Source organism: Bufo gargarizans, unplaced genomic scaffold, assembly GCF_014858855.1.
Source record: "Bufo gargarizans isolate SCDJY-AF-19 unplaced genomic scaffold, ASM1485885v1 fragScaff_scaffold_96_pilon:::fragment_2:::debris, whole genome shotgun sequence".
NCBI classification, from domain to species: Eukaryota; Metazoa; Chordata; class Amphibia; order Anura; family Bufonidae; genus Bufo; species Bufo gargarizans.
The window spans coordinates 7730-31556 of NW_025334192.1; the positions used below are offsets into that span (position 1 = coordinate 7730).

At 44.1% G+C, this 23827-nt stretch overlaps 1 protein-coding gene across 1 annotated transcript in view; it reads right to left on the reverse strand.

Moving 5' to 3' along the window:
* Positions 1-334: 334 nt before the first annotated feature.
* Positions 335-23827, reverse strand: part of LOC122922863 (cysteine-rich venom protein 6-like) — a 30438-nt gene continuing 6945 nt past the window's right edge. The window contains exons 2-4 of the mRNA XM_044273619.1: positions 16783-16848; positions 15890-15925; positions 335-783 (exon numbers count right to left, since the gene is read on the reverse strand). Coding sequence (XP_044129554.1) covers positions 434-783; positions 15890-15925; positions 16783-16819 — 423 coding nt within the window. The 5' untranslated portion in view covers positions 16820-16848 and the 3' untranslated portion in view covers positions 335-433. The remainder of the gene's footprint in view (positions 784-15889; positions 15926-16782; positions 16849-23827) is intronic.

Here is a 23827-nt window from a genome sequence, read left to right on the forward strand (position 1 = left end):
TTGCCTATTGCTTTGGTTTTTGTGGAAGACACTTGCCAGAGTGCCATCTGCAGGATTCAAATTTATATTTTCAGAACTATATCACTAAACTAAAGGTGACAGTTATGCATCACTACCTGTCCTCGTCCACTAACTTGGTCTGTCAGCAGTTTTGTATCAAGAAAACTGCTGACAGATTCTAAGACTTTGTTACAAATAAGAAGGATCACAATCAGATCAGTAGATCATTTCCACATCAATAAAGATAGACTGTGACCTGATCAGTCAAAGGTTGGTTAGTGAGTGGTCAGAGACCCTGATCACTTAATGAATCAATAAAAAAAGAGAAAAACAATTACTGCAATCACTTTATTTTCATTAGAAACATCTCAATATAATTGGATATAGACACTTTAAATTTTGATGAGCTCTAATAACACACAAATAGGACAGTTTACTTGTTGGAGCCACTTTGGGGGAGATCCTGAGGAAGGACACATATGTTGCTGCCAGGTAGGTGCTCATAGGTGGATTTACAGATGCAGCCTTCCCGACAAGGTATTAGGCATTTGAAATGATTGTTTAGTTTAGGGCAGGGATTGATACATGAGGTAAATGTTGTGTTGCCACTACAGGACTTGCACTTGTCAGTTTCCACACATTCACCTAAGCCATTATCTATAGTGCCTTTTTTGCAGAAACATCCTATAGCACACTTTTTCATACAATTAGGTCTCGGGTTATCGCAGGTTGGTGGACAGGGGCTCCCACAATAATCACGTTCTTTGTCTTCAGCACAGATGACTGCAAAAGAGGGAGAGCAAGTTAAAGGGATGACCCAAAAACAGCCTACACCTTTCCAGAGGATGTTTGTACTATCAAGACTTTTCACATCAATGAAGCTGAACTGTAATACCAGACACAATCCATGTACAAGAGGGGGGTTGTTTCTGAAAGCAGCCATTGTATTCTTGGTCAGACCCTTGCCTACCATAGAGGCTCAGCAGTCACATGACTCTTGAGGACACAACTTTAATAAGGCAAGACAATAACTACAGCGGACCATGGATGGGACATCAAACTTCTGGCCCATGGGAGACCAGAAAAAGCAAAGACTGGAGCCTCGTTGTTGGAACAGAGCACCATTGAATATGTGAGTGGTTGTTTTTCTTTCATGTAGACACCCTGGATTGAATTTGTGTTGGGGTTGTAAAACCCCTTTAACTAACCAACAGAAAAAACAAAAATTACAACAAACAAAGTAATGTATGTAATAAAGGCAACCAATGTACAATATGTAAATATACTGAGTTCTTATAAAAGTGACCAAACAGCAACGATGGTCCTGTTGCGTTCCTTTATCTGCTGTACTGATTAGAGACGAGCGAAGTTGAAAAATGAAAAATTTGATTTGGCAGCTTTGCCGAAGTTCACAAAGAAACTCGATTTGTTATGATTTACTTCATCACAGATCACTTTCCATTTTACTGATGTTCAAATGTGGTTAAAATGGAAAATAATGGAATTGATAAAACGGAAAGCAAAACTGAACACTGTAAGCGCATTACATTTTGATCCATCCTCATGGAGTTCAATTAACGGAAAGCAAATTTCCATCAGGTTTCTGTTCAAAATATTAATATCAGTTGAACTCTATGAGGGTGGACAAAACAGAACTCCATTTAAAGCGTTCTGCATCACTTTCTGTTTTGGCAATTCCGTTATTTTCCGTTTTAGCCACATTTGAATGGATTGCTATGGAAACTGAAACATTAATGTGAACCCCAAAATGATTTGTTACCACGAAGCGTGAGGAATTTGAATTTGTTTAGAGCCAAATTCGGCTTTGGATGCTTTGCTCAACACTAGTGCTTATCTGCCAGTCCAGATACAGTATCTCACAAAAGTGAGTCCACCCCTCACCTTTTTGTAAATATTTTATTATATCGTTTCATGGGACAACACTGAAGATCTGACACTTTGATACAATGTAAAGTAGTCAGGGTACGGCTTGTATGACAGTGTAAATTTGTCGTGCCCTCAAAATAACTCAACACGCAGCCATTAATGTCTAAACCGCTGGCATCAAAAGTGAGTACACCCCTAAGTAAAAATGGCCAGGTTGTGCCCAAAGTATCAATATATTGTGTGACCACCATTATTTTCCAGCACTGTTTTACCTCTCTTGGGTATAGCGTTCACTAGAGCTTCACAGGTTCCACTGGAATACCCTTCTACTCCTCCATGACGACATCACAGTGCTGGTGGATGTTAGCGACCTTGCGCTCCTCCATTTCCGTTTGAGGATATCCCACAGATGCGCCTCTCCACTATCTCTTATGGTTAATATAATGTCATTCTTTGCATTAATCTCCAGATCCTGCCAAATGTGTATATTTATTTCCATGTTTGATGTACTGTGCCTGGTTCACCAGCAGATGGCGGCAGTATTGGCAAAACTAGTTTACCTGGAATGGAGCCTTTCGTTCCATTCTAGCCCTCTGTAGAGAGGGAGGAGTTTAGTTAGTGAAAGTCAGTGTGGAGTACCCCTTCAAGGGGAATGCTGTGTGCCAGCCAGCAGAGCACCCTCAGCTCTGCTGGACCTGTAGGCCCATGCTACAAGCCTCAAGAGCCAGGGAGAGACAGCTCCTCTAAGTAAAGAAAGCGAGAGACAGAAGAGATGACAAAGTTAAGTTGCAGCATACAGCAAAGGAAAAGATTCCTATATAATCCTGTCAGCACAGCAGAGACAGAGAGTAACAGATGTAGCAGAGCCGAGTTTGTTTGCCTGCCATAATTCATGCCAAAGCCTGCTGGTGACCAATATAAAGCTGGAAGATTGCTGCTTGATGAAAGTTTATTCAATTAAAGTGGTTATCAAGTTCATCACAAGGTTATTCCATTCAACTACCCCTTTTTCTTCAACGGACAGCCACGCCTGGGGTTCAAGCGTATCCAGGTAGGAGCAATGTGACAATTGCACCACCTCATCTAAAGGGACATTATAGGCTACTAGTGTAGATCGAGCACCAAAGTCCTCGGGTGCTCTGGCCGAACACATCAGGATGCTCAGGTTCTCTACCGAGCACCCGAGTATAATGTAAGTCAATGGGAGAACCCGAGCATTAAACCAGGCACCACCTGCTCTGAAGAGGGAAGGGTGACTGGTTCATAGAAAAAGGTCCGAAATTTATGGAAACACCACTGAAATGGTTTGGGAACAGCATGGGGAGGATGTTGTGATGCATCTTGGACTCCTAGGTCGCTTCAGGGAACCATGTTGTCCGAGTAATACGCCACTTTTACAGAATGACAATAATACGCACAAAACCGGAAAAAAAACAATTTTAGAGGAAAAATTTATAAGAAACATTCTTTCCTGTATATTTACTTGTATATAAAGCTAAACATTACAAGGAAGAGGCACTCCGATACAACATGTCACATAAAGGAGGGCCTCATTCACATTGTGGTACAATTGTTCAGGTAGTGGGCCTCCTACACTCATAAAGCCTATGCACTAAGTGAAAGGGCTGCCAAAAATTAAAAAATTACAAGGAATCGGTGGTCCAAAACCCCCTTTGTTACACATAAAGGAAGGCATCATACACACCCTTGAAAAATTATGATTGATGGCCTGCCGGTGACCCTCAAAAACATTTGGAGCCAGGGCCTGCTGATCTGACCATCTAAAACATTAGGGGCGAGGGCCTGCTGCCACATTGGTGACTCTAGATAACCTCTGGGCTATTGCACTTCCCTGTGACGGTGACGATCCATTCGGATGTCTGCCCTATCAACTTTTGATGTTCTTTTCTGCGCCTACCATGGTGATCATGGGTAACGGGGAATCAGGGTCCGATGCCGGAGATTCAGCATGGCTGAAATCAGATTGGCTGTTGTTGCCTTGCCCCTTTTTTCCTAATTGTGAACCACCCAGAGAGGGTGGGTCAAGATATTAAAGCACAAGCGTCCAAGGAAGGCAGCAGGTGCGTGGCAATTACCCACTCCCGACTCGGAGAGGTAGTGACGATAAATAACAAGAGGCCCTGTAATTGGAATGAGTACACTTTCCGTTAACAAGGATCTATTGGAGGGCAAGTGTGGTGCCAGCAGCCAACCTGTTCCTGGCCTCCAAAACGTTCACCCAGTGTTCCGTCATGGTGAGGATTGTGTTGACCAGACTCTTGGCTAATGAGACTGGACTTGTAGGTGAGGGCCTTCTGCCACTTTATTGACTCTAGATAACTTCTAGGCGATCGCACGTCCCCGTGACGGCGATAATCCATTTGGATGTCTGCCCTATCAACTTTGGAGCAATTTTTCAACAAGTTCCTTCTGGTATAGCACCGTTTTGCTTGTCCTTTCCACCAGAGGAATGAGAGATGAGAAGTTGTCTTTGTAGCGGGGGTCAAGAAGAGTGAACAACCAGTAATCCGTGTTGTCTAAAATGCGTTTAACGCACGGGTCGTGGGAAAGGCAGCCTAACATGAAGTCAGCCATGTGTGCCAGAGTACCAACAGGCAAGACTTCACTGTCATCATCAGAAGGTGAGCTGACCCTGTGAAAGATTGTAGGTGAGGGTCTGCAGGTGAGCTGACCCTGTAAAAAATTATATGCGAGGGCATTATATGCGACAAATAAGCATGTTGATATGATGGAAGAGGAGGTGAAGGATGAGAAAAGGAAGATGTAACCATATACCCTTTTTTGTGGTAGAAAGGGTGCATGGGAATACAGTGTATTGAGTACATGAAGCAACACATTTAAAGTGCCTTTGTTCATCAGCTTTCCTCTGGTGGAGTCGAGAAGTCTTGGGCAATCCAGGCCTTGATCATTTTTATAAGAGTCAAACTGTCAGCATTTTCAGTTGACAGGCGGATACGCTTATCTGTTATAATGCCACCAGCAGCACTAAATACCCGCTCAGACAAAATGCTGGCGGCAGGGCAGGCCAACACCTCCAAGGTGTAGAGCGCCAGTTTGTGCCACATGTCCAGCTTGGACACCCAGTAGTTGTAAGGCACTGAGGGATCACTGAGTACGCTGACACAGTCTGCTACGTACTCCACTATCTTCCAAAACTTTTCCGACCTTGTGACACTAGGTCGCACATCAGGGTGAGGGTGCTGGCGGGGTGTCATGAAACTGTCCCATGCCTTGGAGAGTGTTGCCCTGCCTCTTGGTTGCCCAAGGAACTATGGACTCTGCTGCCAGCATTGTCAGATGGAAATTTTTGGAGCAATTTTTCAACAAGGACCTTCAAGTATTGCACCGTTTTGCTCGTCCTCTCCACCTGAGGAATAAGAGATAAGAAGTTCTCTTTGTAGCGGTGAGTAAAGAAGGGTGAACACCCAGTAATTTGTGTAATTTAAAATGCGTATAATGCGCGGGTCATGGGAAAGGCAACATGAAGTCAGCCATGTGTGCCAGAGTACCAACAGGCAAGACTTCACTATCATCATCAGGGGGATCACTCTCAATCCTCATCCTCTTCCTCCTCTTCTGCCCACCCACGCTGAACAGATCAAGCTAAACTTCCGCTGATGTAATGGAGGCAACCGTCTCCTGCTCCTGCTCCTCCTCCTCCTCTTCATTGTCCGTTTTGCGCTGAGAAGATGGACGGAGGGTGGTCTGGCTATCACCCTGTGTAATGTCTTCTTCCCTATTTCCAGCGCTTCCACAAAGCGTCCTCCTTAATTGTGAGCAGCGAGCGTTTGAGTAGACACAGAAGTGGGATGGTTATGCTGATAATAGCGTTATCGCCGCTCACCACCTGTGTTGATTCCTCAAAGTTTCTTAAAACCTCACAGAGGTCAGATATCCATGCCCACTCCTCGCCTTCTGATTAGCGGAAGCTGACTGGAAAGGCGATTACCATGTTGCAGCTGGTATTCCACTACTGCCCTCTGCTGCTCAAAAAGTCTGGCCAACATGTGGAACGTCCAGTTCCAGCGCGTGTTCACGTCGCACAACAGCCGGTGAGTTGGCAAGTTAAAGCGCTGCTGCAGCGTTGACAGACCGGCTGAAGCTGTCGATGACTTGCGTAAATGTGCACACACACGGCACACCTTCACCAGTAGCTCAGGGAAATTGGGGTAGGTTTTGAGAAACAGCTTAAACACTAAGTTTAAAACGTGGGCTAGGCATGGGATGTGTGTGAGCTTACCGAGCTCCAAAGCCGACACCAAGTTACGGCGATTATCTCACACAACAATGCCTGGTTGTAGGTTGAGTGGAGAAAACCACATCTCAGTCTTTTCTCTTATCTCCTGCAACAGCTCTGTAGCAGTGTGCTGTTTGTCTCCTAAGCATATCAGCTTCAGCACAGCCTGATGATGCTTCCCCACTGCAGTGCTACACTGCTTCCAGGTACCGGATGATGGCTGACTGGTGCTGCACGCGGATAATTCGGAGGTGGAAGCGGAGCAGGAGAGGTGGGGGTTGGAGCCACTAACGTAGGTGCTGGCGGAAACCCTGATGGAATTAGGGCCCGCAATCCTCGGCGTTGGTAGCACCTGTGTCATCCGAGGGTACGACTCGCTCCCAGCCTCCACAATGCTCACCCAGTGTGCCGTCAGGGAAATGTAGCGTCCCTGGCCAAATGCACTTGTCCATGTGTCCGTGGTTAAGTGGACCTTCCCAGTAACTGTGTAGGTCAGGGCACGTGTGACGTTTCGGGACACATGTTGATGTAAGGCAGGCACGGCACACCTTGAAAAATAGTGGCAGCTGGGGACAGAGTCAGTGTCCACAAGCCTAAATGGCAACATTTCCAGGGCTAGTAATTTTGAAAGGTGCTCATTTAGTGTATGGCCTGTGGGTGTGTGGCTGGGTATATGCGCTTGCGTTTAAATGCCTGAAGTAATGACATTTGGACGCTGCGCTGGGACAGAGAAGTGGATGTGGTCGCTGATGGTGCTTGCGAAGGTCCAGGTGCAAGGCGGGAAGCGTCTTCACCTGCGCCTTCAACAGGCGATTGGCCAGCACGTACCATAGGGGAAGAGGAGGCAGTGGTGTGACCCGCAGACATAGATTGTGGACCCAGGCGTTCGTCCCATTAATTAAGGTGCGTGGATGCCATGTGTCGGATCATGCTGGTGGGGGTGAGGTTGCTAGTGTTTATGCCCCGGCTTATTTTGGTGTGGCACAGGTTGCAAACTATTTGTTTTGTCGTCCGCACTTTCCTAAAAAAAAGCGCCATACTGTGGAACACCTACACCTTGGCAAGGTAGATTTCCACAAAACGGTTCTCTGTGGAACTGTGTGGTGTGGCCCCGCTTTCTCCCTTTTGCCACCCCACGGCCTCTTCCAGCCTGTTGTGGTGCTACAGATCCCTCCCCGTCTGTATTGCTGTCCTCACTCGGCTTTCCACCTTCCCGGGTTGGGTCAGTGACCTCATCATCCACCACCTCCTCTTCCACTTCCTCACTCTGATCATCCTCTTGATTTATTGACCTAACAATAGACTCAGTGATTGACAACTGTGTCTCATCCACTTCATCAACAACTTGAGACAGTAATTGAGGTTGACTCATTGGCAACTGTGTCTCATAATCAGCCACCTCATTAAACACTAATTGCCATTTCCCACCGTAATGGTCTTGTGATTGTGGATGCTTAAGAGGTTGGGAATCAGGGCACAAAATTTCATGTCCCTCTTCAAGCGTGCTTGGCGAGAGGGCTCAATGAAGTAAGGGCGATGAAAAGAGCTCCTCGGAATTTCTGAGTGTGTGATCACTTGTTTGGCTAGACTCTCCATAGTGGGAGGAAGGAGGATCAGGGGGAGGATTCTGTTGACCAGACTCTTGGCTATTGAGACTGGACTTGGTGGAAGCTGCTTAACTGACTGGAAACATTATCTGCCGCAGAGTTTTGCGAAGCCCTGCAAACTGGGACATGAAGCTAGGTATCGTGGATGATTGTTTTTCTTGTGCTCTGGCAGCAGGCACAGTTTCAACGCGCCCAGGGCCACGGCCTCTGCATGAACCATCAGCATCACGGCCACTTCCCTGTCCCTTACTACTCGCCTTATTCATATTAAATGTTATATGCACACTTGACACACAAGATGTGGCACAGATGTCACAGTTCACAGCAAGCACAGTATATGGAAAAAGTACGTAAAAGTATTGAAAAAGGAAAATAGATTTCACGTATGTTTTTCCTATCTCTGGCCCTGACGCATAGAAGGTATTGCACAGATGTCACAAGTCACTGCAGACACCCTCTATAGATAAAATATTGAAAATAATGGCCAAAATATACTAGTTTTCACTTATATTTTTCCTTTCTCTGGGCCTGACACACAGAAGGTATTGCACAGATGTCACAAATCACTGCAGACACCCTCTATAGAAAAAGTATTGAAAATGATGAAAAAAAAAAATTAGGGCTATATTATATTGCTGCCAGCCTGCCACCACACACAATAACGTTTTTTAACTAAATAGATTGCGATCACACTCCCTACATTTTCTGTCCCTTTCTAAGCACAGCTCTCCCTGACTACAAATTAGCCAAACATGCGCTATTGGGTGCTATACAGCACCCAATGACGTGTTACGGCCAGCCAATCACTGTAATGCCAGTAGCCAACATGGCTACTGGCATTACAGTGAGGGCAGCACTTACCTGCACGTTTATTGGCTGCATAGCAGCCGCAAAACATGCGGGTAGGAGACTCGAGCACGGCGCTCGAGCACATGCGGTACTCAGCCAAGTACCGCCATGTGCCGAGCATAGCAATGCTTGAGCCGAACAGCAGTTTGGCTGAGCATGCTCGCTTAACACTATAGGCTACCCTTACACCACTCTGGCATTCCTACACCTGGGTACCACCATATCACTAAAAGGGGGCCTTGTGCCCTCGTTGCTATGCAATGCAACTGGCGTCACAACAAACACTTATACCATCTTAAAGGGACCCCCAGGGCTCACCACCACCATCCCTCCTTCCGCTGCACATGCTTGGCCAATCCAGCACCTTTGCCCTTATTTTCTTTAGCAAAGCAGTGGTTGTCTTGGAGGTGTGTTTGGGGTCGTTATCATGTTGGAATACTGCCCTGCGTACCAGTTTCCGAAGGGAGGGGATCATGCTCTGCTTCAGTATGTCACAATAGCTGTTGGCATTCATGGTTCCCTCAATGAACTGTTGCTCCCCACAGCTGGCAGCACTCTCAGCCCAAATTCATGACACTCCCACCACCATGCTTGACTTTAGGCAGGACAAACAGTTGCAAGTAAACGTATGTGAACCCTTTGGAATGATATGGATTTCTGCACAAATTGGTCAGAAATTTTATCTGATCTTCATCTAAGTCACAACAATAGACAATCACTGTCTGCTTAAACTAATAACACACAAATAATTAAATGTTACCATGTTTTTATTGAACACACCATGTAAACATTCACAGTGCAGGTGGAAAAAGTATGTGAACCCCTAGACTAATGACATCTCCAAGAGCTAATTGGAGTGAGGTGTTAGCCAACTGGAGTCCAATCAATGAGATGAGATTGGAGGTGTTGGTTACAGCTGCCTTGCCCTATAAAAAACACACACCAATTCTGGGTTTGCTTTTCACAAAAAACATTGCCTGATGTGAATGATGCCTCGCACAAAAGAGCTCTCAGAAGACCTATGATTAAGAATTGTTGACTTGCATAAAGCTGGAAAGGGATATAAAAGTATCTCCAAAAGCCTTGCTGTTCATCAGTCCACGGTAAGACAAATTGTCTATAAATGGAAATTCAGCACTGCTGCTACTCTCCCTAGGAGTGGCCGTCCTGTAAAGATGACTGCAAGAGCACAGCGCAGACTGCTCAATGAGGTGAAGAAGAATCCTAAAGTGTCAGCTGTAGACTTACAAAAGTCTCTGGCATATGCTAACATCCCTGTTAGCGAATCTACAATACGTAAAACACTAAACAAGAATGAATTTCATGGGAGGATACCACAGAGGAAGCCACTGCTGTCCAAAAAATAACATTGCTGCACGTTTACAGTTTGCACAAGAGCACCTGGATGTTCCACAGCAGTACTGGGAAAATATTCTGTGGACAGATGGAACCAAAGTTGAGTTGTTTGGAAGAAACACACAACACTATGTGTGGATAAAAAGAAGCACAGCACACCAACATCAAAACCTCATCCCAACTGTGAAGTATGGTGGTGGGGGCATCATGGTTTGGGGCTGCTTTGCTGCGTCAGGCCCTGAACAGATTGCTATCATCGAAGGAAAAATTAATTTCCAAGTTTATCAAGACATTTTGCAGGAGAACTTAAGGCCATCTGTTCACCAACTGAAGCTCAAGAGAAGATGGATGTTGCAACAGGACAACGGCCCAAAGCATAGAAGTAAATCAACAACAGAATGGTTTAAACAGAAGAAAATACGCCTTCTGGAGTGGCCCAGTCAAAGTCCTGACCTCAACCCGATTGAGATGCTGTGACATGACCTCAAGAAAGCGATGCACACCAGACATCCCAAGAATGTTGCTGAACTCAAACAGTTCTGTAAAGAGTAGAGTTAAGCCGAACCCGAACCCCATTAAAGTCAATGGGGACCCGAACTTCACTTTATTATTTTCCGTTATAACCTGGTTATAATGGAAAATAATAGTATTAGCTTTTTCAGATCTGAGTTTTCACGATCGTGAAAACTCAGATACGACAGTATATTCTAACACAGAGGCGTTCCCATGGTGATATATACTAATAACTGTGTACATAACTGCCCCCTGCTGCCTGGCAGCACCCGATCTCTTACAGGGGGCTGTGATCCGCACAATTAACCCCTCAGGTGCTGCATCTGAGGGGGTTAATTGTGCGGATCTCAGCCACCTGTAAGAGATCGGATGCTGCCAGGCAGCAGGGGCCAGACCCCCCTCCCTCCCTAGTATTAAAATCATTGCGGGCCAGTGCGGCGCCCTCCCACCCTCCCCCTATTAAAATCATTGATGTCAAGTGCGGCCTCCCCTCTCCCCCCATCCCTAATTAAAATCATTAATGGCAGTGGCCACAGGTTAACAACCGCCCCCCATCATTGGTGGCAGCGGAGCGGCAATTCCGATCGAAGTTCCAGTTTAATCCCTTGGCCTCCGATCGGTTACCATGGCAGCCAGGATGCTACTGCAGTCCTGGCTGCTATGGTAACTTACCACTTTTAGCAGCATTATGCTTACCTGCGCTGTCTGTGGCCGGCTGGGCGCTCCTCCTATAAGCAATGCGCCACACAGACCTTTCACTTACCAGTAGGAGGAGCGCCGGCCGGCCACAGACAGCGCATGTAAGTATAATGCTGCTTAAAGTGCTAAGTAACCATGGCAGCCAGGACTGCAGTAGCTTCCTGGCTGCCCTGGTAACTGATCGGAGCCCCAGCGATTAAACTGGGACTCCGATCAGAACTGCGCTCCGCTGCCACCAATGATGGGGTGGAGGGGGGTTGTTAACCAATGATTTTAATTAGGGCGGGGGAGAGGGGAGCCCGCACTGGACACCAATGATTTTAATTGTGGCTGGGGGGGCCGCACTAGCCACCAATGATTTTAATAAGGGGTGAGGGAAAGAGAGGGGAGGCCGCACTGGACACCAATGATTTTAATAGGGGGGTGGGGGGCCGCACTTGCCACCAATGATTTTAATACTGGTGAGGGAGGGAGGGGCCACACTGGCCACCAATGATTTTAATACTGGGGAGGGAGGGGGGGTCTGAGGGGTTAATTGTGCAGATCACAGCCCCCTGTAAGAGATCGGGTGTTGCCAGGCAGCAGGGGGCCGTTATGTCCACAGTTATTGAAGCATCCCCATCACTATGGGAACGCCTCTGTGTTAGAATATACTTCACGATCTAACTCAAATCCGATGGTATATTCTAACATAGAGGCGTTCCCATGGTGATGGGGACGCTTCAAGTTAAAATATACCATCAGATTGGAGAAAACTCAGCTCCGATGGTATATTAATTATTACCCGAACACCAAACCCAAACTTTTACTGAAATGTTCGGGTTCGGGTACCGAACATCGTAAAGTTTGGTACGAACCCAAACTTTACAGTTCGGGTTCGCTCAACCCTAGTAAAGAGGAATGGTCAAGAATTACTCCTGATCGTTGTGCATGTCGTATCTGCAACTACAGGAAACGTTTTAAAAAATTTGGTGACGGCTCACCTAGTTTCAAACGTGGAATGGGTGCTCCAGCCAGTATAGACACACCCTGTCTATAAAGTAGATAATATTATAAAGTTATGGATTGGTTGTGCACACCTCATATGGAGTATAACATATATATCAGGACTTATTTAGATAGGTACTCAATATTTATTGTACACAAGTTAAAAAAGGTTGTATAAAACACTTAATAGCTGAGCAATGTGTCAACCGAACATCTTCATATTTGGTACCTGTGATAGAGGTTCAATCCCAAATGTGATTTTTTGATGCAATCTATATATATATTGTAAATAAATATAAAGATACAATATATCAAAATGAAAAATAAAAAATAGATATAAAATATTAGTGGTTGCAAGTGAGTATGTGTGATTCACACTATCACAAAAAATGAAATAATCAAAAATCACAAACTGTGACCTGTAAACAGATGGTTAAACTGTAGATCCCCTAGATTTAGTCTGTAGTCGGGGACACTAGGGTTGCCCGACTGCAGACACGCTGGGCACAGTTCACCATAGGAATTATACTCCCATTGTGGTTTAGTGTATAAAGTGAAAAACACTCATTAAAATATACAATAAAAAATATAATAAAATGAAAAAATGTGAGAGCAAGATGTGAACAGCTATATAGTGCAGACACAGTAGGGAAATAGTAAAACCACAATTTTACAGGAAACGTTTGGTTTAAGTTATTGCTGCCAAAGGAGGTTCAACCAGTTATTAAATCCAAGGGTTCACATACTTTTTCCACCTGCACTGTGAATGCTTACATGGTGTGTTCATTAAAAACATGGTAACATTTAATTCTTTGTGTGTTATTAGTTAAGCAGACGGTGATTGTCTATTGTTGTGACTTAGATGAAGATCAGATCACATTTTATGACTAATTTGTGCAGAAATCCATATCATTCCAAAGGGTTCACATACTTTTTCTTGCAACTGTACTGGTCCTTGTACTCCTTACCTGCTTGCCACCACACACGCTTGACAGCATCTGAACCAAATTAGTTTATCTTGGTCTCATTAGGCCACAGGACATGGTTCCAGTAATCCATGTGCTTAGTCTGCTTGTCTTCAGCAAACTGTGGGCTTTCTTGTGCATCATCTTTAGAAAAGGCTTCCTTCTGGGACGACAGCCATGCAGACCAATTTAATGCAGTGTACGACGTATGGTCTGAGCACTGACAGGATGACCCCCAGCAATTCTGGCAGCATGTCTATTTTGAAAACACAACCTCTGGATATGACGCTGAGCACGTGCACTCAACTACTTTGGTCGACCATAGCGAGGTCTGTTCGGAGTGGAACCTGTCTTGTTAAACTGCTGTAGAGTCTTGGCCACCGTTCTGCAGCTCAGTTTCAGGGTGTTGACAATCTTCTTATAGCCTAGGTCATCTTTTTATTGAGCAACCATTCTTTTTTCAGATCCCTAGAGAGTACTTTGCCATGAGGAGCCATGTTGAACTTCCAGTGACCAGTATGAGAGAGATGACACCAAATGTAACACACCTGCTACCCATTCACACCTGAGACCTTATAACACTAACGAGTTACGGTACATGACACTGGGGAGGGAAAATGGCTAATTGGGCTCAATTTGGCCATTTTGGCGTACTCACTTTTATTGCCAGCTGTTTAGACATTAGTGGCTGTGTGTTGAGTAATTTTGAGGGCACACCAAATTTACACTGTTATACAGGCCGTATACTGACTACTTTATATTGTATCAAAGTGTCAGATCTTCAGTGTTAGGAGATACTGTGTATATAATCCAAGATTATTACAATTATAGTGTATGCCACGAGAATGAATAATTCACACAGGGCTTCATAACATAGAGGACATTGTCAGAAGCATTGCTCTGAGAAAACTGGTGTGTGACCTTTCTAGGTACCGATAGTTGATATGATCAAATCCTTCATCAGAAGGTTCTTCTTTCATCAGGAATCTTTACAAAGGAAGATGTTTCTTCAGAAACATGTCATAAAAGGTATGACCCAACCAACTATCCATAACTAGTGGCGTCACTCACCTGGCACTGAGTACCTCATGGATTTTGTATGTCAGAGCAGCGCTATTAACCAAGGCCTCTCCGTTGTGAGACTCCATCTATGCATTACTTTCTGGTGGTACATGCTATACTTGGATTTTCCTTAGATTACTGATCAGCAGATAAAGGAATTTAACGGGAAATTCCATTTATGAGGCAAACCTCATCATTGGTCACTTTCATTGTAAGGCCTCATGCACACGACCGTTGTTGTGTCCCGTGCACGTTGTTCTGTTTCCGTGGAAAACTCGACTAATGCACCTTTGTCATCCGCGTCCGTGATCCATGTTTCCAGTCCGTGAAAAAAATATGACCTGTCCTATTTTTTTCACGGACAACGGTTCGCAGACCCATTCAAGTCAATGGGTCTGTGAAAAAAAGACGCAGAGGCACACAAGATTGTCAACCGCGTCCCTGTTTTTTCCTATCATTTGCATGGCAAACTTGACTTCGATTTTTTTTTTACTTTCCTTCATGTCTGGAGATACTCCAAAAATAAAGGAAGACACACGGAAACAAAAACGGACACGGATCACGGAACAACGGAACCACTTTTTGCGGACCACAAAAAAATACTGTCGTGTGCATGAGGCCTTACTCTGTATAGTATAATACAGTTAAATATTAAACACTGGTTGCCTTTATCATATCTGTTGTTTTGTGAGCACAAGTTAGTTGTTTTTGGTATGTCACCAATAATAGAAAGTCTGAATGGGAATGATGATTTTTAATTCTAAGGAACACTACAAGTGCCTAGTGCAGGGTCTGGGGACTTTGCATGAAAAGCATGACATGGAGGTTCATTTGAACCCATGCAATTAGGCATAATGCAGCAAACCAATTAGGCCTGATGTGTCCCTTTAAGAAAGAAAATAGTCCCTAAACTGGCATTTCAGAGTCCCATTTTGTGATGGAAGCTGTATCCAGATGTTTCCTACCCTGGTCAGATTTTCTGCCTAGACCTATCTTCCCTTTCTGTTAAAGGGAACCTGTCATCAACTTTATGCTGACCTCACTGAGGGCAGCACAAATTAGTGACAGAAGTGCTTCATCGTGATGTCATTAGCTAAAAGTAAGTGGTTGATGAGGACCAGCATCATAATCATTGCAGCCCAGGCCTTGAAAAGAGTCAAATCTTGAGAAGAGTCATGGTTATTCCTAATCTTCTGCACTCTCACCCATATGCTGATGATTGGCAGTTCTCTCCTAGAGAGAAAGGGAGAAAACTAGGTAGACGACTGTTAGTCATCAGCAGGTGGGCAGGAGAGCAGGACTTCATGAGTAATCAGGACTCTTCTCAGGTGGCCGTGACTCTTTTCCAGGCCCGGTCTGCAATTATTGTGATTATGGTTCTCTGCAACCACTTACTTTTAACTTTTAAATAACAGACCTCTGAAATCAACTCACCTGTCTCTACTTTATGCTGCTGTTAGTATGGGCAGCATAAAGTTGATGACAGGTTCCCTTTAAGTGAGTGATGGGAAGAAACAACAATTCTGAGCCCATTTTATGGCCGGAGCAGCAGCCGCTCACTTTGACTAATGGACTGTTACCCGGGAACTAGAGACTCCATATGGAGAAAACGAAATCTAATGCTTATATAGTAATAGTAATTATATCATGTAGAATATCACTAAATCTGGGGACAATTGACACATCTTTAGAGTTTAAATCCTTACTTTCTGATTCTGTGGTCACCAGAGCGAGGAGCACACCTGCAAAAAGAAAAACAAAAATTCTTAGTACATATAGAGTAAAATCCAAAGACACATACAACGTGAGGGGTTATAAAGAAACTGGTATGTAAGGGTGTCAGCAGTCCAACAAGATGAAAGGTATGAGAGGGACTACTGAGGTACCAGCTACAATAGGGTCTGGCCACCACAAAGGTCCTCTTGAAAGTTATCAAATTGACAATAATGCTATAGCCCCTCCCCCCACCATCAATAATAATTTGGAAGTATCTGTCTTTTAATGAGCAGACAGAAGAGATACAACTACTGAATACTTTCATTGCCCAGCAAGGACCAGACGTTGACTGTACCACTGCCTGTAAGGATGCAAACATTTTACTAGAAATTTTGAGCGACTATGGTCTGTTACGGGAAGGCTTATATCTATCTTACAGCAGATGGTATTTACCTAAGGGACATCACTATATGTTCCTACAATGGGTAGTGAGGTTCACAAATCTGTGATTTTGTGGGTTCCACCTTTTGAGGACAATCCACTTGGTGGCACTGCTGTATTCCTTGCTGGTCATAGCTAGTACTGAGGAAGATTCATCAGCTTCAGAAGCATAGAGAGGTAAGGGTTTAGTTGTATGAAGCTGATTGGTATCATATAGTTCAGCAGATAAATTGATCTTGAGATTGTGCTGAGACTTCCTGCTCTGAAAGGGAGAGAAAGAGCTGCTAGAGTCTGAAATCTAAACTGTTCATTGATTATCTACAGAGACCCGAGTGACAATGAAATACTAGTAAGATAAAAAGTAACAACGGATGCCTTTTCTTGGGGATGTAATTTGTAGTAAGAACCAATAGTATACAAACATATCATATGTGTAACTCACTTAGGGATATCAGCAGCAATGTGATTGTTCGTGTCATGTTTAACTGGGAGGTCTTTACCTTTTTTCCTGTAAATAATTAATTGAATTGATTAGAGTGATCAAATATTATCAGAGGTCTGCAAATATACTTATAGGATTCACACTTTGTCTGTTCTTGAACCAAGTTGCTTCCCAAATCCCAACACACACACCATGATGGCACATTTGAGTAAATCGGTTGGATATTTTCAAAGTATGACAACTTCATTTCAGATTGAAGTCACATCCACAATCTACTGATCGATGTGGGTGCAGCTTCTCTAATCTCTGGTGATCTGTAAGAGAAGCACAATGTGGCCGCTCAGTTTTCCTGCAGTGGCCACTTCAGGGGAAATGTGGCATTACATGTCAGCAATACAAGTAAATATGCAACTAGAGATGGCCTTGCAGTTCGCCCGGCGGTCGTTTCTCGGCAAACTTTGCTCGTTCGCTATTCACCGAACATGCGAACATATGGCGATATTCTTTTGCACTGCGCCTAACTTTGACCCATGGCACATCCATCAGGTGGGACAGGACAGCCAATTGAGACGTTTCAGCACATGGACACACCCTCACCCTATAACAGAACCCGATCTGGCAGCCACTTTACATTCTGTGATTTAACAGTGTAGGGAGATGTTTCTTTGTGGAGCAGGGACAGACTGTTAGGGACACCAAACTCTAGCTAATAGGGCCACAAAAGTCCTATTAAGGACTGGTATAGGTGTGCTATCGATAGGTGTGATATACTGAGGGGTGTGATATACTTATAATACACTTTCTAACATAGAAAGTATATTATAGTGCATTTGTATTGTGCAGCAGTTGTGTGCGGTTCTGCTGCGATACCGCAGCTATATAGAGGTACAAACACTATTGGAATAACTAATTGCAACTGGTGTGACATACCTCTTGCCCCCCAAAAAAACTGATTGAGGGGTGTGATATAACTATAATATAATTTATAACATAGAAAGTATATTATAGTGCATTTGCATTGTCTCAGCAGTTGTGTATGGTTCTGCTGCGATATCTCAGGTATATAGAGGGACAAGCGTTATTGGAACAACTATTTGCAATGGGTGTAAAATACCTGTTAACCCAAAAAAATAAAAAATAAGATTGAGGGTGCGATATCCCTGCTTCCACAAAATTACTGATTAAGGGTTTGATATACCTGCTTCCACAAAATACAGATTGAGTGGTGCGATATACTTGCTTCCACCAAATATTGATTCAGGTGTTCTATATACCTGTTTCCACAAAATAATGATTGAGGGGTGTGATATACCTGCTTCTGCAAAATATTTATTAAGGGGTTCTATATACCTGCTTCCACAAAATATTGATTGAGGAGTGTGATATACCTGCTTCCACCGAATATTGATTGAGGCCTGCGATACACCGGCTTCCACAAAATACTGATTAAGGGGTGAGATATACCTACTTCCACCAATTATTGATTCAGGGGTTTTATACACCTGTCTCAACAAAGCAATGACTGAGAGATGCGATATATCTGCTTCTACAAAATACTGATTAAAGGGTTCTATATACCTGCTAATACAAAATACTGAATGAGGGGTGCGATGTACCTGCTTCCACCAAATATTGATTGAGGCCTGCGATACACTGACTTCCACAAAATACTAATTGAAAGGTGCTATATACCTGCTTCCACCAAATATTGATTGAGGCCTGCGATATACTGGCTTCCACAAAATACTGATTAAGGGGTTCTATATACCTGTTTCCACAAAATACTGATTGAGGTATGCGATATACCTGCTTCCACCAAATATTGATTCAGTTGTTCTATGTACCTGTTTCCGCAAAATAATTATTGAGTGGTGCGATATACCTGATTCTACATAATACTGATTGATGGGTTCTATATACCTGCTTCCTAAATATACTGATTGAGGGGTGCAATATACCTGCTTCAAAAAAAGAATATTGATTGAGGGGTGCGATGTATCTGCTTCCACAAAATACTAATTAAGGGGTTTGATATACCTGCTTCCCAAAAAGAAAGAGATTGAGGGGTGTGATATACCTGCTTCCACAAAATACTGATTAAGGTGTTTGATATGTCTGCTTTCACAAAATACTAATTGAGTGGTGCGATATACCTGCTTCCAACAAATATTGATTCAGGTGTTCTAGATACCTGTTTCCACAAAATATTGATTGGGGGTGGGATATACCTGCTTCTACAAATACTGATTAGGGGTTCTATATACCTGCTTCCACAAAATACTGAATATGGGGTGCGATGTACCAGCTTCCACCAAATATTGATTGAGGCCTGCAATACACTGGCTTCCACAAAATACTAATTGAAGGTTGCGATATACCTGCTTCCACCAAATATTGATTTAGGGGTTCTATATACTGGCTTCCACAAAATACTGATTAAGGAGTTTGATATACCTGCTTCCACAAAATACTGATTGAGGAGTGCAATATACCTACTTCCGCAGAATACTGATTAAGGGGTGCGATATCCCTGCTTCAACAAAATACACATTGAGGGGTGCAATATCCCTGCTTCCACAAACTACTGATTAAGGGGTTTGATATACCTGCTTCCACAAAATACTGATTGACGGGTGTGATATACCTGCTTCTACCAAATATTGATTCAGTTGTTCTATATACCTGTTTCCACAAAATACTGATTGAGTGGTGCGATATACCTGATTCTACATAATACTGATTGAGGGGTTCTATATACCTGCTTCCACAATATACTGATTGAGGGGTGAAATATACCTGCTTCAAAAAAAAATACTGATTGAGGGGTACTATATATCTGCTTCCACAAAAAACTGATTAAAGGGGTTTGATATGCCTGCTTCCACAAAATACTAATTGAGGGGTGGGATATACCTGCTTCTACAAATACTGATTAGAGGTTCTATATACCTGCTTCTACAAAATACTGAATGAGGGATAGGATGTACCTGCTTCCACCAAATATTTATTAAGGCCTGCGATACACTGGCTTCCACAAAATACTAATTGAAGGGTGCAATATACCTGCTGCCATCAAATATTGATTCAGGTGTTCTATATACCTGTTTCCACAAAATATTGATTGAGGAGTGCGATATACCTGCTTCTACAAAATACTGATTAATGGGTTCTATATACCTGCTTCCACAAAATACTGATTTAGGGGTGCAATATACCTGCTTCCACAAAATACTGATTAAGGAGTGCAATATCCCTGCTTCCACAAAATACACATTGAGGGGTGCGATATACCTACTTCCACAAAATACTGATTAAGGGGTTTGATTATACCTGCTTCCACAAAATACAGATTGAGAGGTGCGATATACCTGCTTCCACAAAATACTGATTAAGGGGTTTGATATGCCTACTTCCACAATATACAGATTAAGTGGTGCGATATACCTGCTGTCACCAAATATTGATTCAGGTGTTCTATATACCTGTTTTAAAAAAATATTGATTGAGGGGTGGGATATACCTGCTTCTACAAAATACTGATTAAGGGGTTCTATATACCTGCTTCCACAAAATACTGATTGAGTGGTTTGATGTACCTGCTTCCACAAAATATTGATTGAGGGGTGCAATATATCTGCTTCCACCAAATATTGATTTAGGTGTTCTATATACCTTTTTCCACAAAATACTGATTGTGGGGTGCAATATACCTGCTTCTACAAAATACTGATTGAGGGGTGTGATATGCCGACTTCAGCCATATACTGATTGAGGCTTGCAATATACCTGCTTCCACAAATACTGCTCTTCTCTAGGGACTTTGGCATAGGGTCATTTTGAAAATGACAGGCAGAGGATGAGGCAGGTGCAAAAGGCCAGAGCCAAAGTGGGAAGTTGGAGAAGGTGCATGTGATTATGTCAAAGGACGCACCAGGGTTGGTTCAGTGGCTCACTAAGCCTTCCGCTTCTGCACCCTCCTTATCTTTTGTATCTGCACCCTCCTCACTGTCTGCTCTGTGCACCCCCAAAGACATCACCACCACCACCATAGCCTCTCCACTCGAGTCAGAGGAATTATTTTCACATCCATTCCCACACCTTACCGATGCACAGCCATTATTGGCATCGGATGAGTTAGAGGAGGTAGCAACGACCGCCATCCAGCGGTCTGACGACAGTACCCAGATCAGCCCAAGAAGGGTGGTTCCCGCTGTTGCTTCCTACTCCGAGATATCCAATGTCAGTGGTGGTGAGTTTGACAATGAAGATGTCACATGGGTGCCCACAAGAGAGGAAAAGGTGGGGAGTTCAGAGGGAGAGATGGAGCAGAAGATAGGGAGGAGAAGGAGAAGAAGCAGGCAGAACTCGCAGTGCACAGGAGGCAAAAAGCAGACTGCAAATATATCTGTAGCGAGCCATCCACCATGCACGGCTACATCTTGCGCTTCCAGGACGCCGGCACATGGCTCCGCAGTGTAGCCTTTTTTTTTTAACGTGTCATCTGCTGACAATAGTGTTGCCATTTGCAGCCTGTGCTGTAAACTCATAAGTCGCAGTAAGTCCAACACTCACCTTTGGATGACTGCCTTAAGAAGGCACCTGGCCTCCCATCACCGAGCCCAGTGGGAGCAATGCCATCAGAACCCTCAAAGCCACACTCCCGGCGCTCCACGTCCTGCCTCTTCTCCTATCTCCTTCCATTTGTCCTCCACCTTCCACCGTGCCGTCGCCGCGTTCATCTGGCAGAAGGCAGGCTTCTTTGGCCCAAATGTTCGAGCATAAAAAGTTGATGACGCTGGATAACCCTCTTGCCCAACGGCTGACCGCTGGGTTATTGGAACTGCTAGCCCGCCAACTACTGCCATATATACTTGTGAACTCGGAGGCCTTTAGAAAATTTGTGGCCATTGGCACACCGCAATGGAAAGTCCCTGAAAGGAAATATTTCTCACAGAAGGTCATCTCATAGCTACATGGCTACGTTCAGCGGCAAGTGAATATATCTCTCGCACACAGTGTCAATGCCAAGATACATCAGACCACAGACACGTGTTCTAGAATACACAGGCAGGGAAGGTACATAACTTTTACCGCCCACTGGGTGAACCTTCTGATGGCCGTCAAGCAAGTAACCCGTGGCACCCGTGTGGATTTGGTGTTACCGCCATGGAATACATGCAGGCCTGCCTCTTCTTCTCCTCCTCCTACTCCATCCTCCGTTTCCTCCTCAGCTGACTCCTCCTTTTCAACTGCTACCACCTCTTCCGCTGCCCCCCACAAGCTCCCCAGAACCTATTCGACGTGCCAGGTGAGACGTTGCCATGCTGTGCTACAGCTGTTGTGCCTGGAAGCCAAGAGCTACACCGGTCCTGCACTGCTTTCAGCTCCGCGGTCACAGGCCGATCAGTAGCTAACCCCGCTCAATTTGAAAGTTGGTAAAGTGGTGTGCGACAACGTAGCCAATCTGCTAAGCCTTCTGAAAAAGGGCAAAATGCATGGCACACATCCTGAATGTAGTCGTGCAACGATTCGTTGCCAAATACCTCGGGGTCCAGGATGTTTTGAGGCAGGCCAGGAAAATCTCTGTCCATTTTAGAAGACCTTACACAGCCACGGCTCGCCTTGCTGACGTTCAGCGGCGACACCACCTGCCCATCAGACGTCTGATTTGTGATAGCTCGACTCGCTGGAACTTCACCTTGTATATGCTTGATAGGCTGTTCCAGCAGCAACGTGCCATTAACGACTACCTGTACTAACTGCGGCAGGACAGGTTCTGTGGAGCTTGGTTTCTTTTCTCCACGCCAGTGGCTGCTCACGAGCGACGCATGCAGACTTCTGCAGCCATTTGATGAGACCACCAAACTGATCATTCACAGCCAGAGAAACCCCTGGACTACTGGGTGTGCAGGCTTGACCTGTGGCCAGAGCTTGCACAATTTGCCATAGAACTCTTGGCTTGCTCCTTGTCAAGTGTCCTGTCCGAAAGGACATTCAGCGTAGCAGGGGGGATTGGGACCGATAAACACACTCGCCTAGCTCACGACAGTGTGGACTACCTCACATTTCTAAAAATGAATGAGGAATGGATCTTGGAGGAACACATGTGACGACCACATGCAATTGAATTTACTCATGCTGGCCCACACATATCCGCCTCCACCCAGAACAAAGAATGGTCCTTGTTTTATGAATATACAGTGTCATAAAAAGCCTTTTCTGTTAGGTGTATGCCTAATTTTGGGGGCCTGTACTCCACTGGACTACAATAAAATTGTTATTCAGTGACCGCCTAATGTACAGTTGTGTTCAAAATAATAGCAGTCAGACATCACTAACCTGATCAATCACTGTTTTTGGTAAAAAAATATATTTCTACTAAGCAAATAATTTACTAGCAGGTGTAGTAGAGTAATAGAAATTCAACAGGCCAAACAGTCATGACATGCATGCTACTGATTCTGTGTAATTGAATCACTAATTGAAAGGGGCATGTTCTAAATAATAGCTGTGTGGAGTTCAATGAGTGAGGTCATTCATTCTTTGAAAAACAGGTGGCAACTATTGCGCTTATTTAAGACAGAAAATGTTGTACATGCTGGTTACAGTGCATTTCTCTCTGAAATTCTGAGGAATATGGGTCATTCCAGACATTGTTCAGAAGAATAGCGCACCTTGATTAAAAAGTTGGTTGGAGAGGGGAAAACATATAATGAAGTGCAGAAAATGATAGGCTGCTCAGCTAAAATGAACGCAAATGCTTTTAAATGGCAACCAAAACCTGAAATTCGTGGAAGAAAGCGAAAAACTACCATTCAAATGGATAGAAGAATATCCAGAATTGCAAGGACTCAGCCAACAATCAGCTCCAGGAAGATCAAAGAAGGTATAAAGTTACCTGTGAGTCCTGTTACAATTAGAAGACGCCTATGTGAAGCCAAGCTATCTGCAAGAAGCCCCCGCAAAGTCCCACTGTTGAAAAAAAGACATGTGCTGAAGAGGTTACAATTTGCCAAAGAGCACATTGACCGGCCTAAAGAGACAT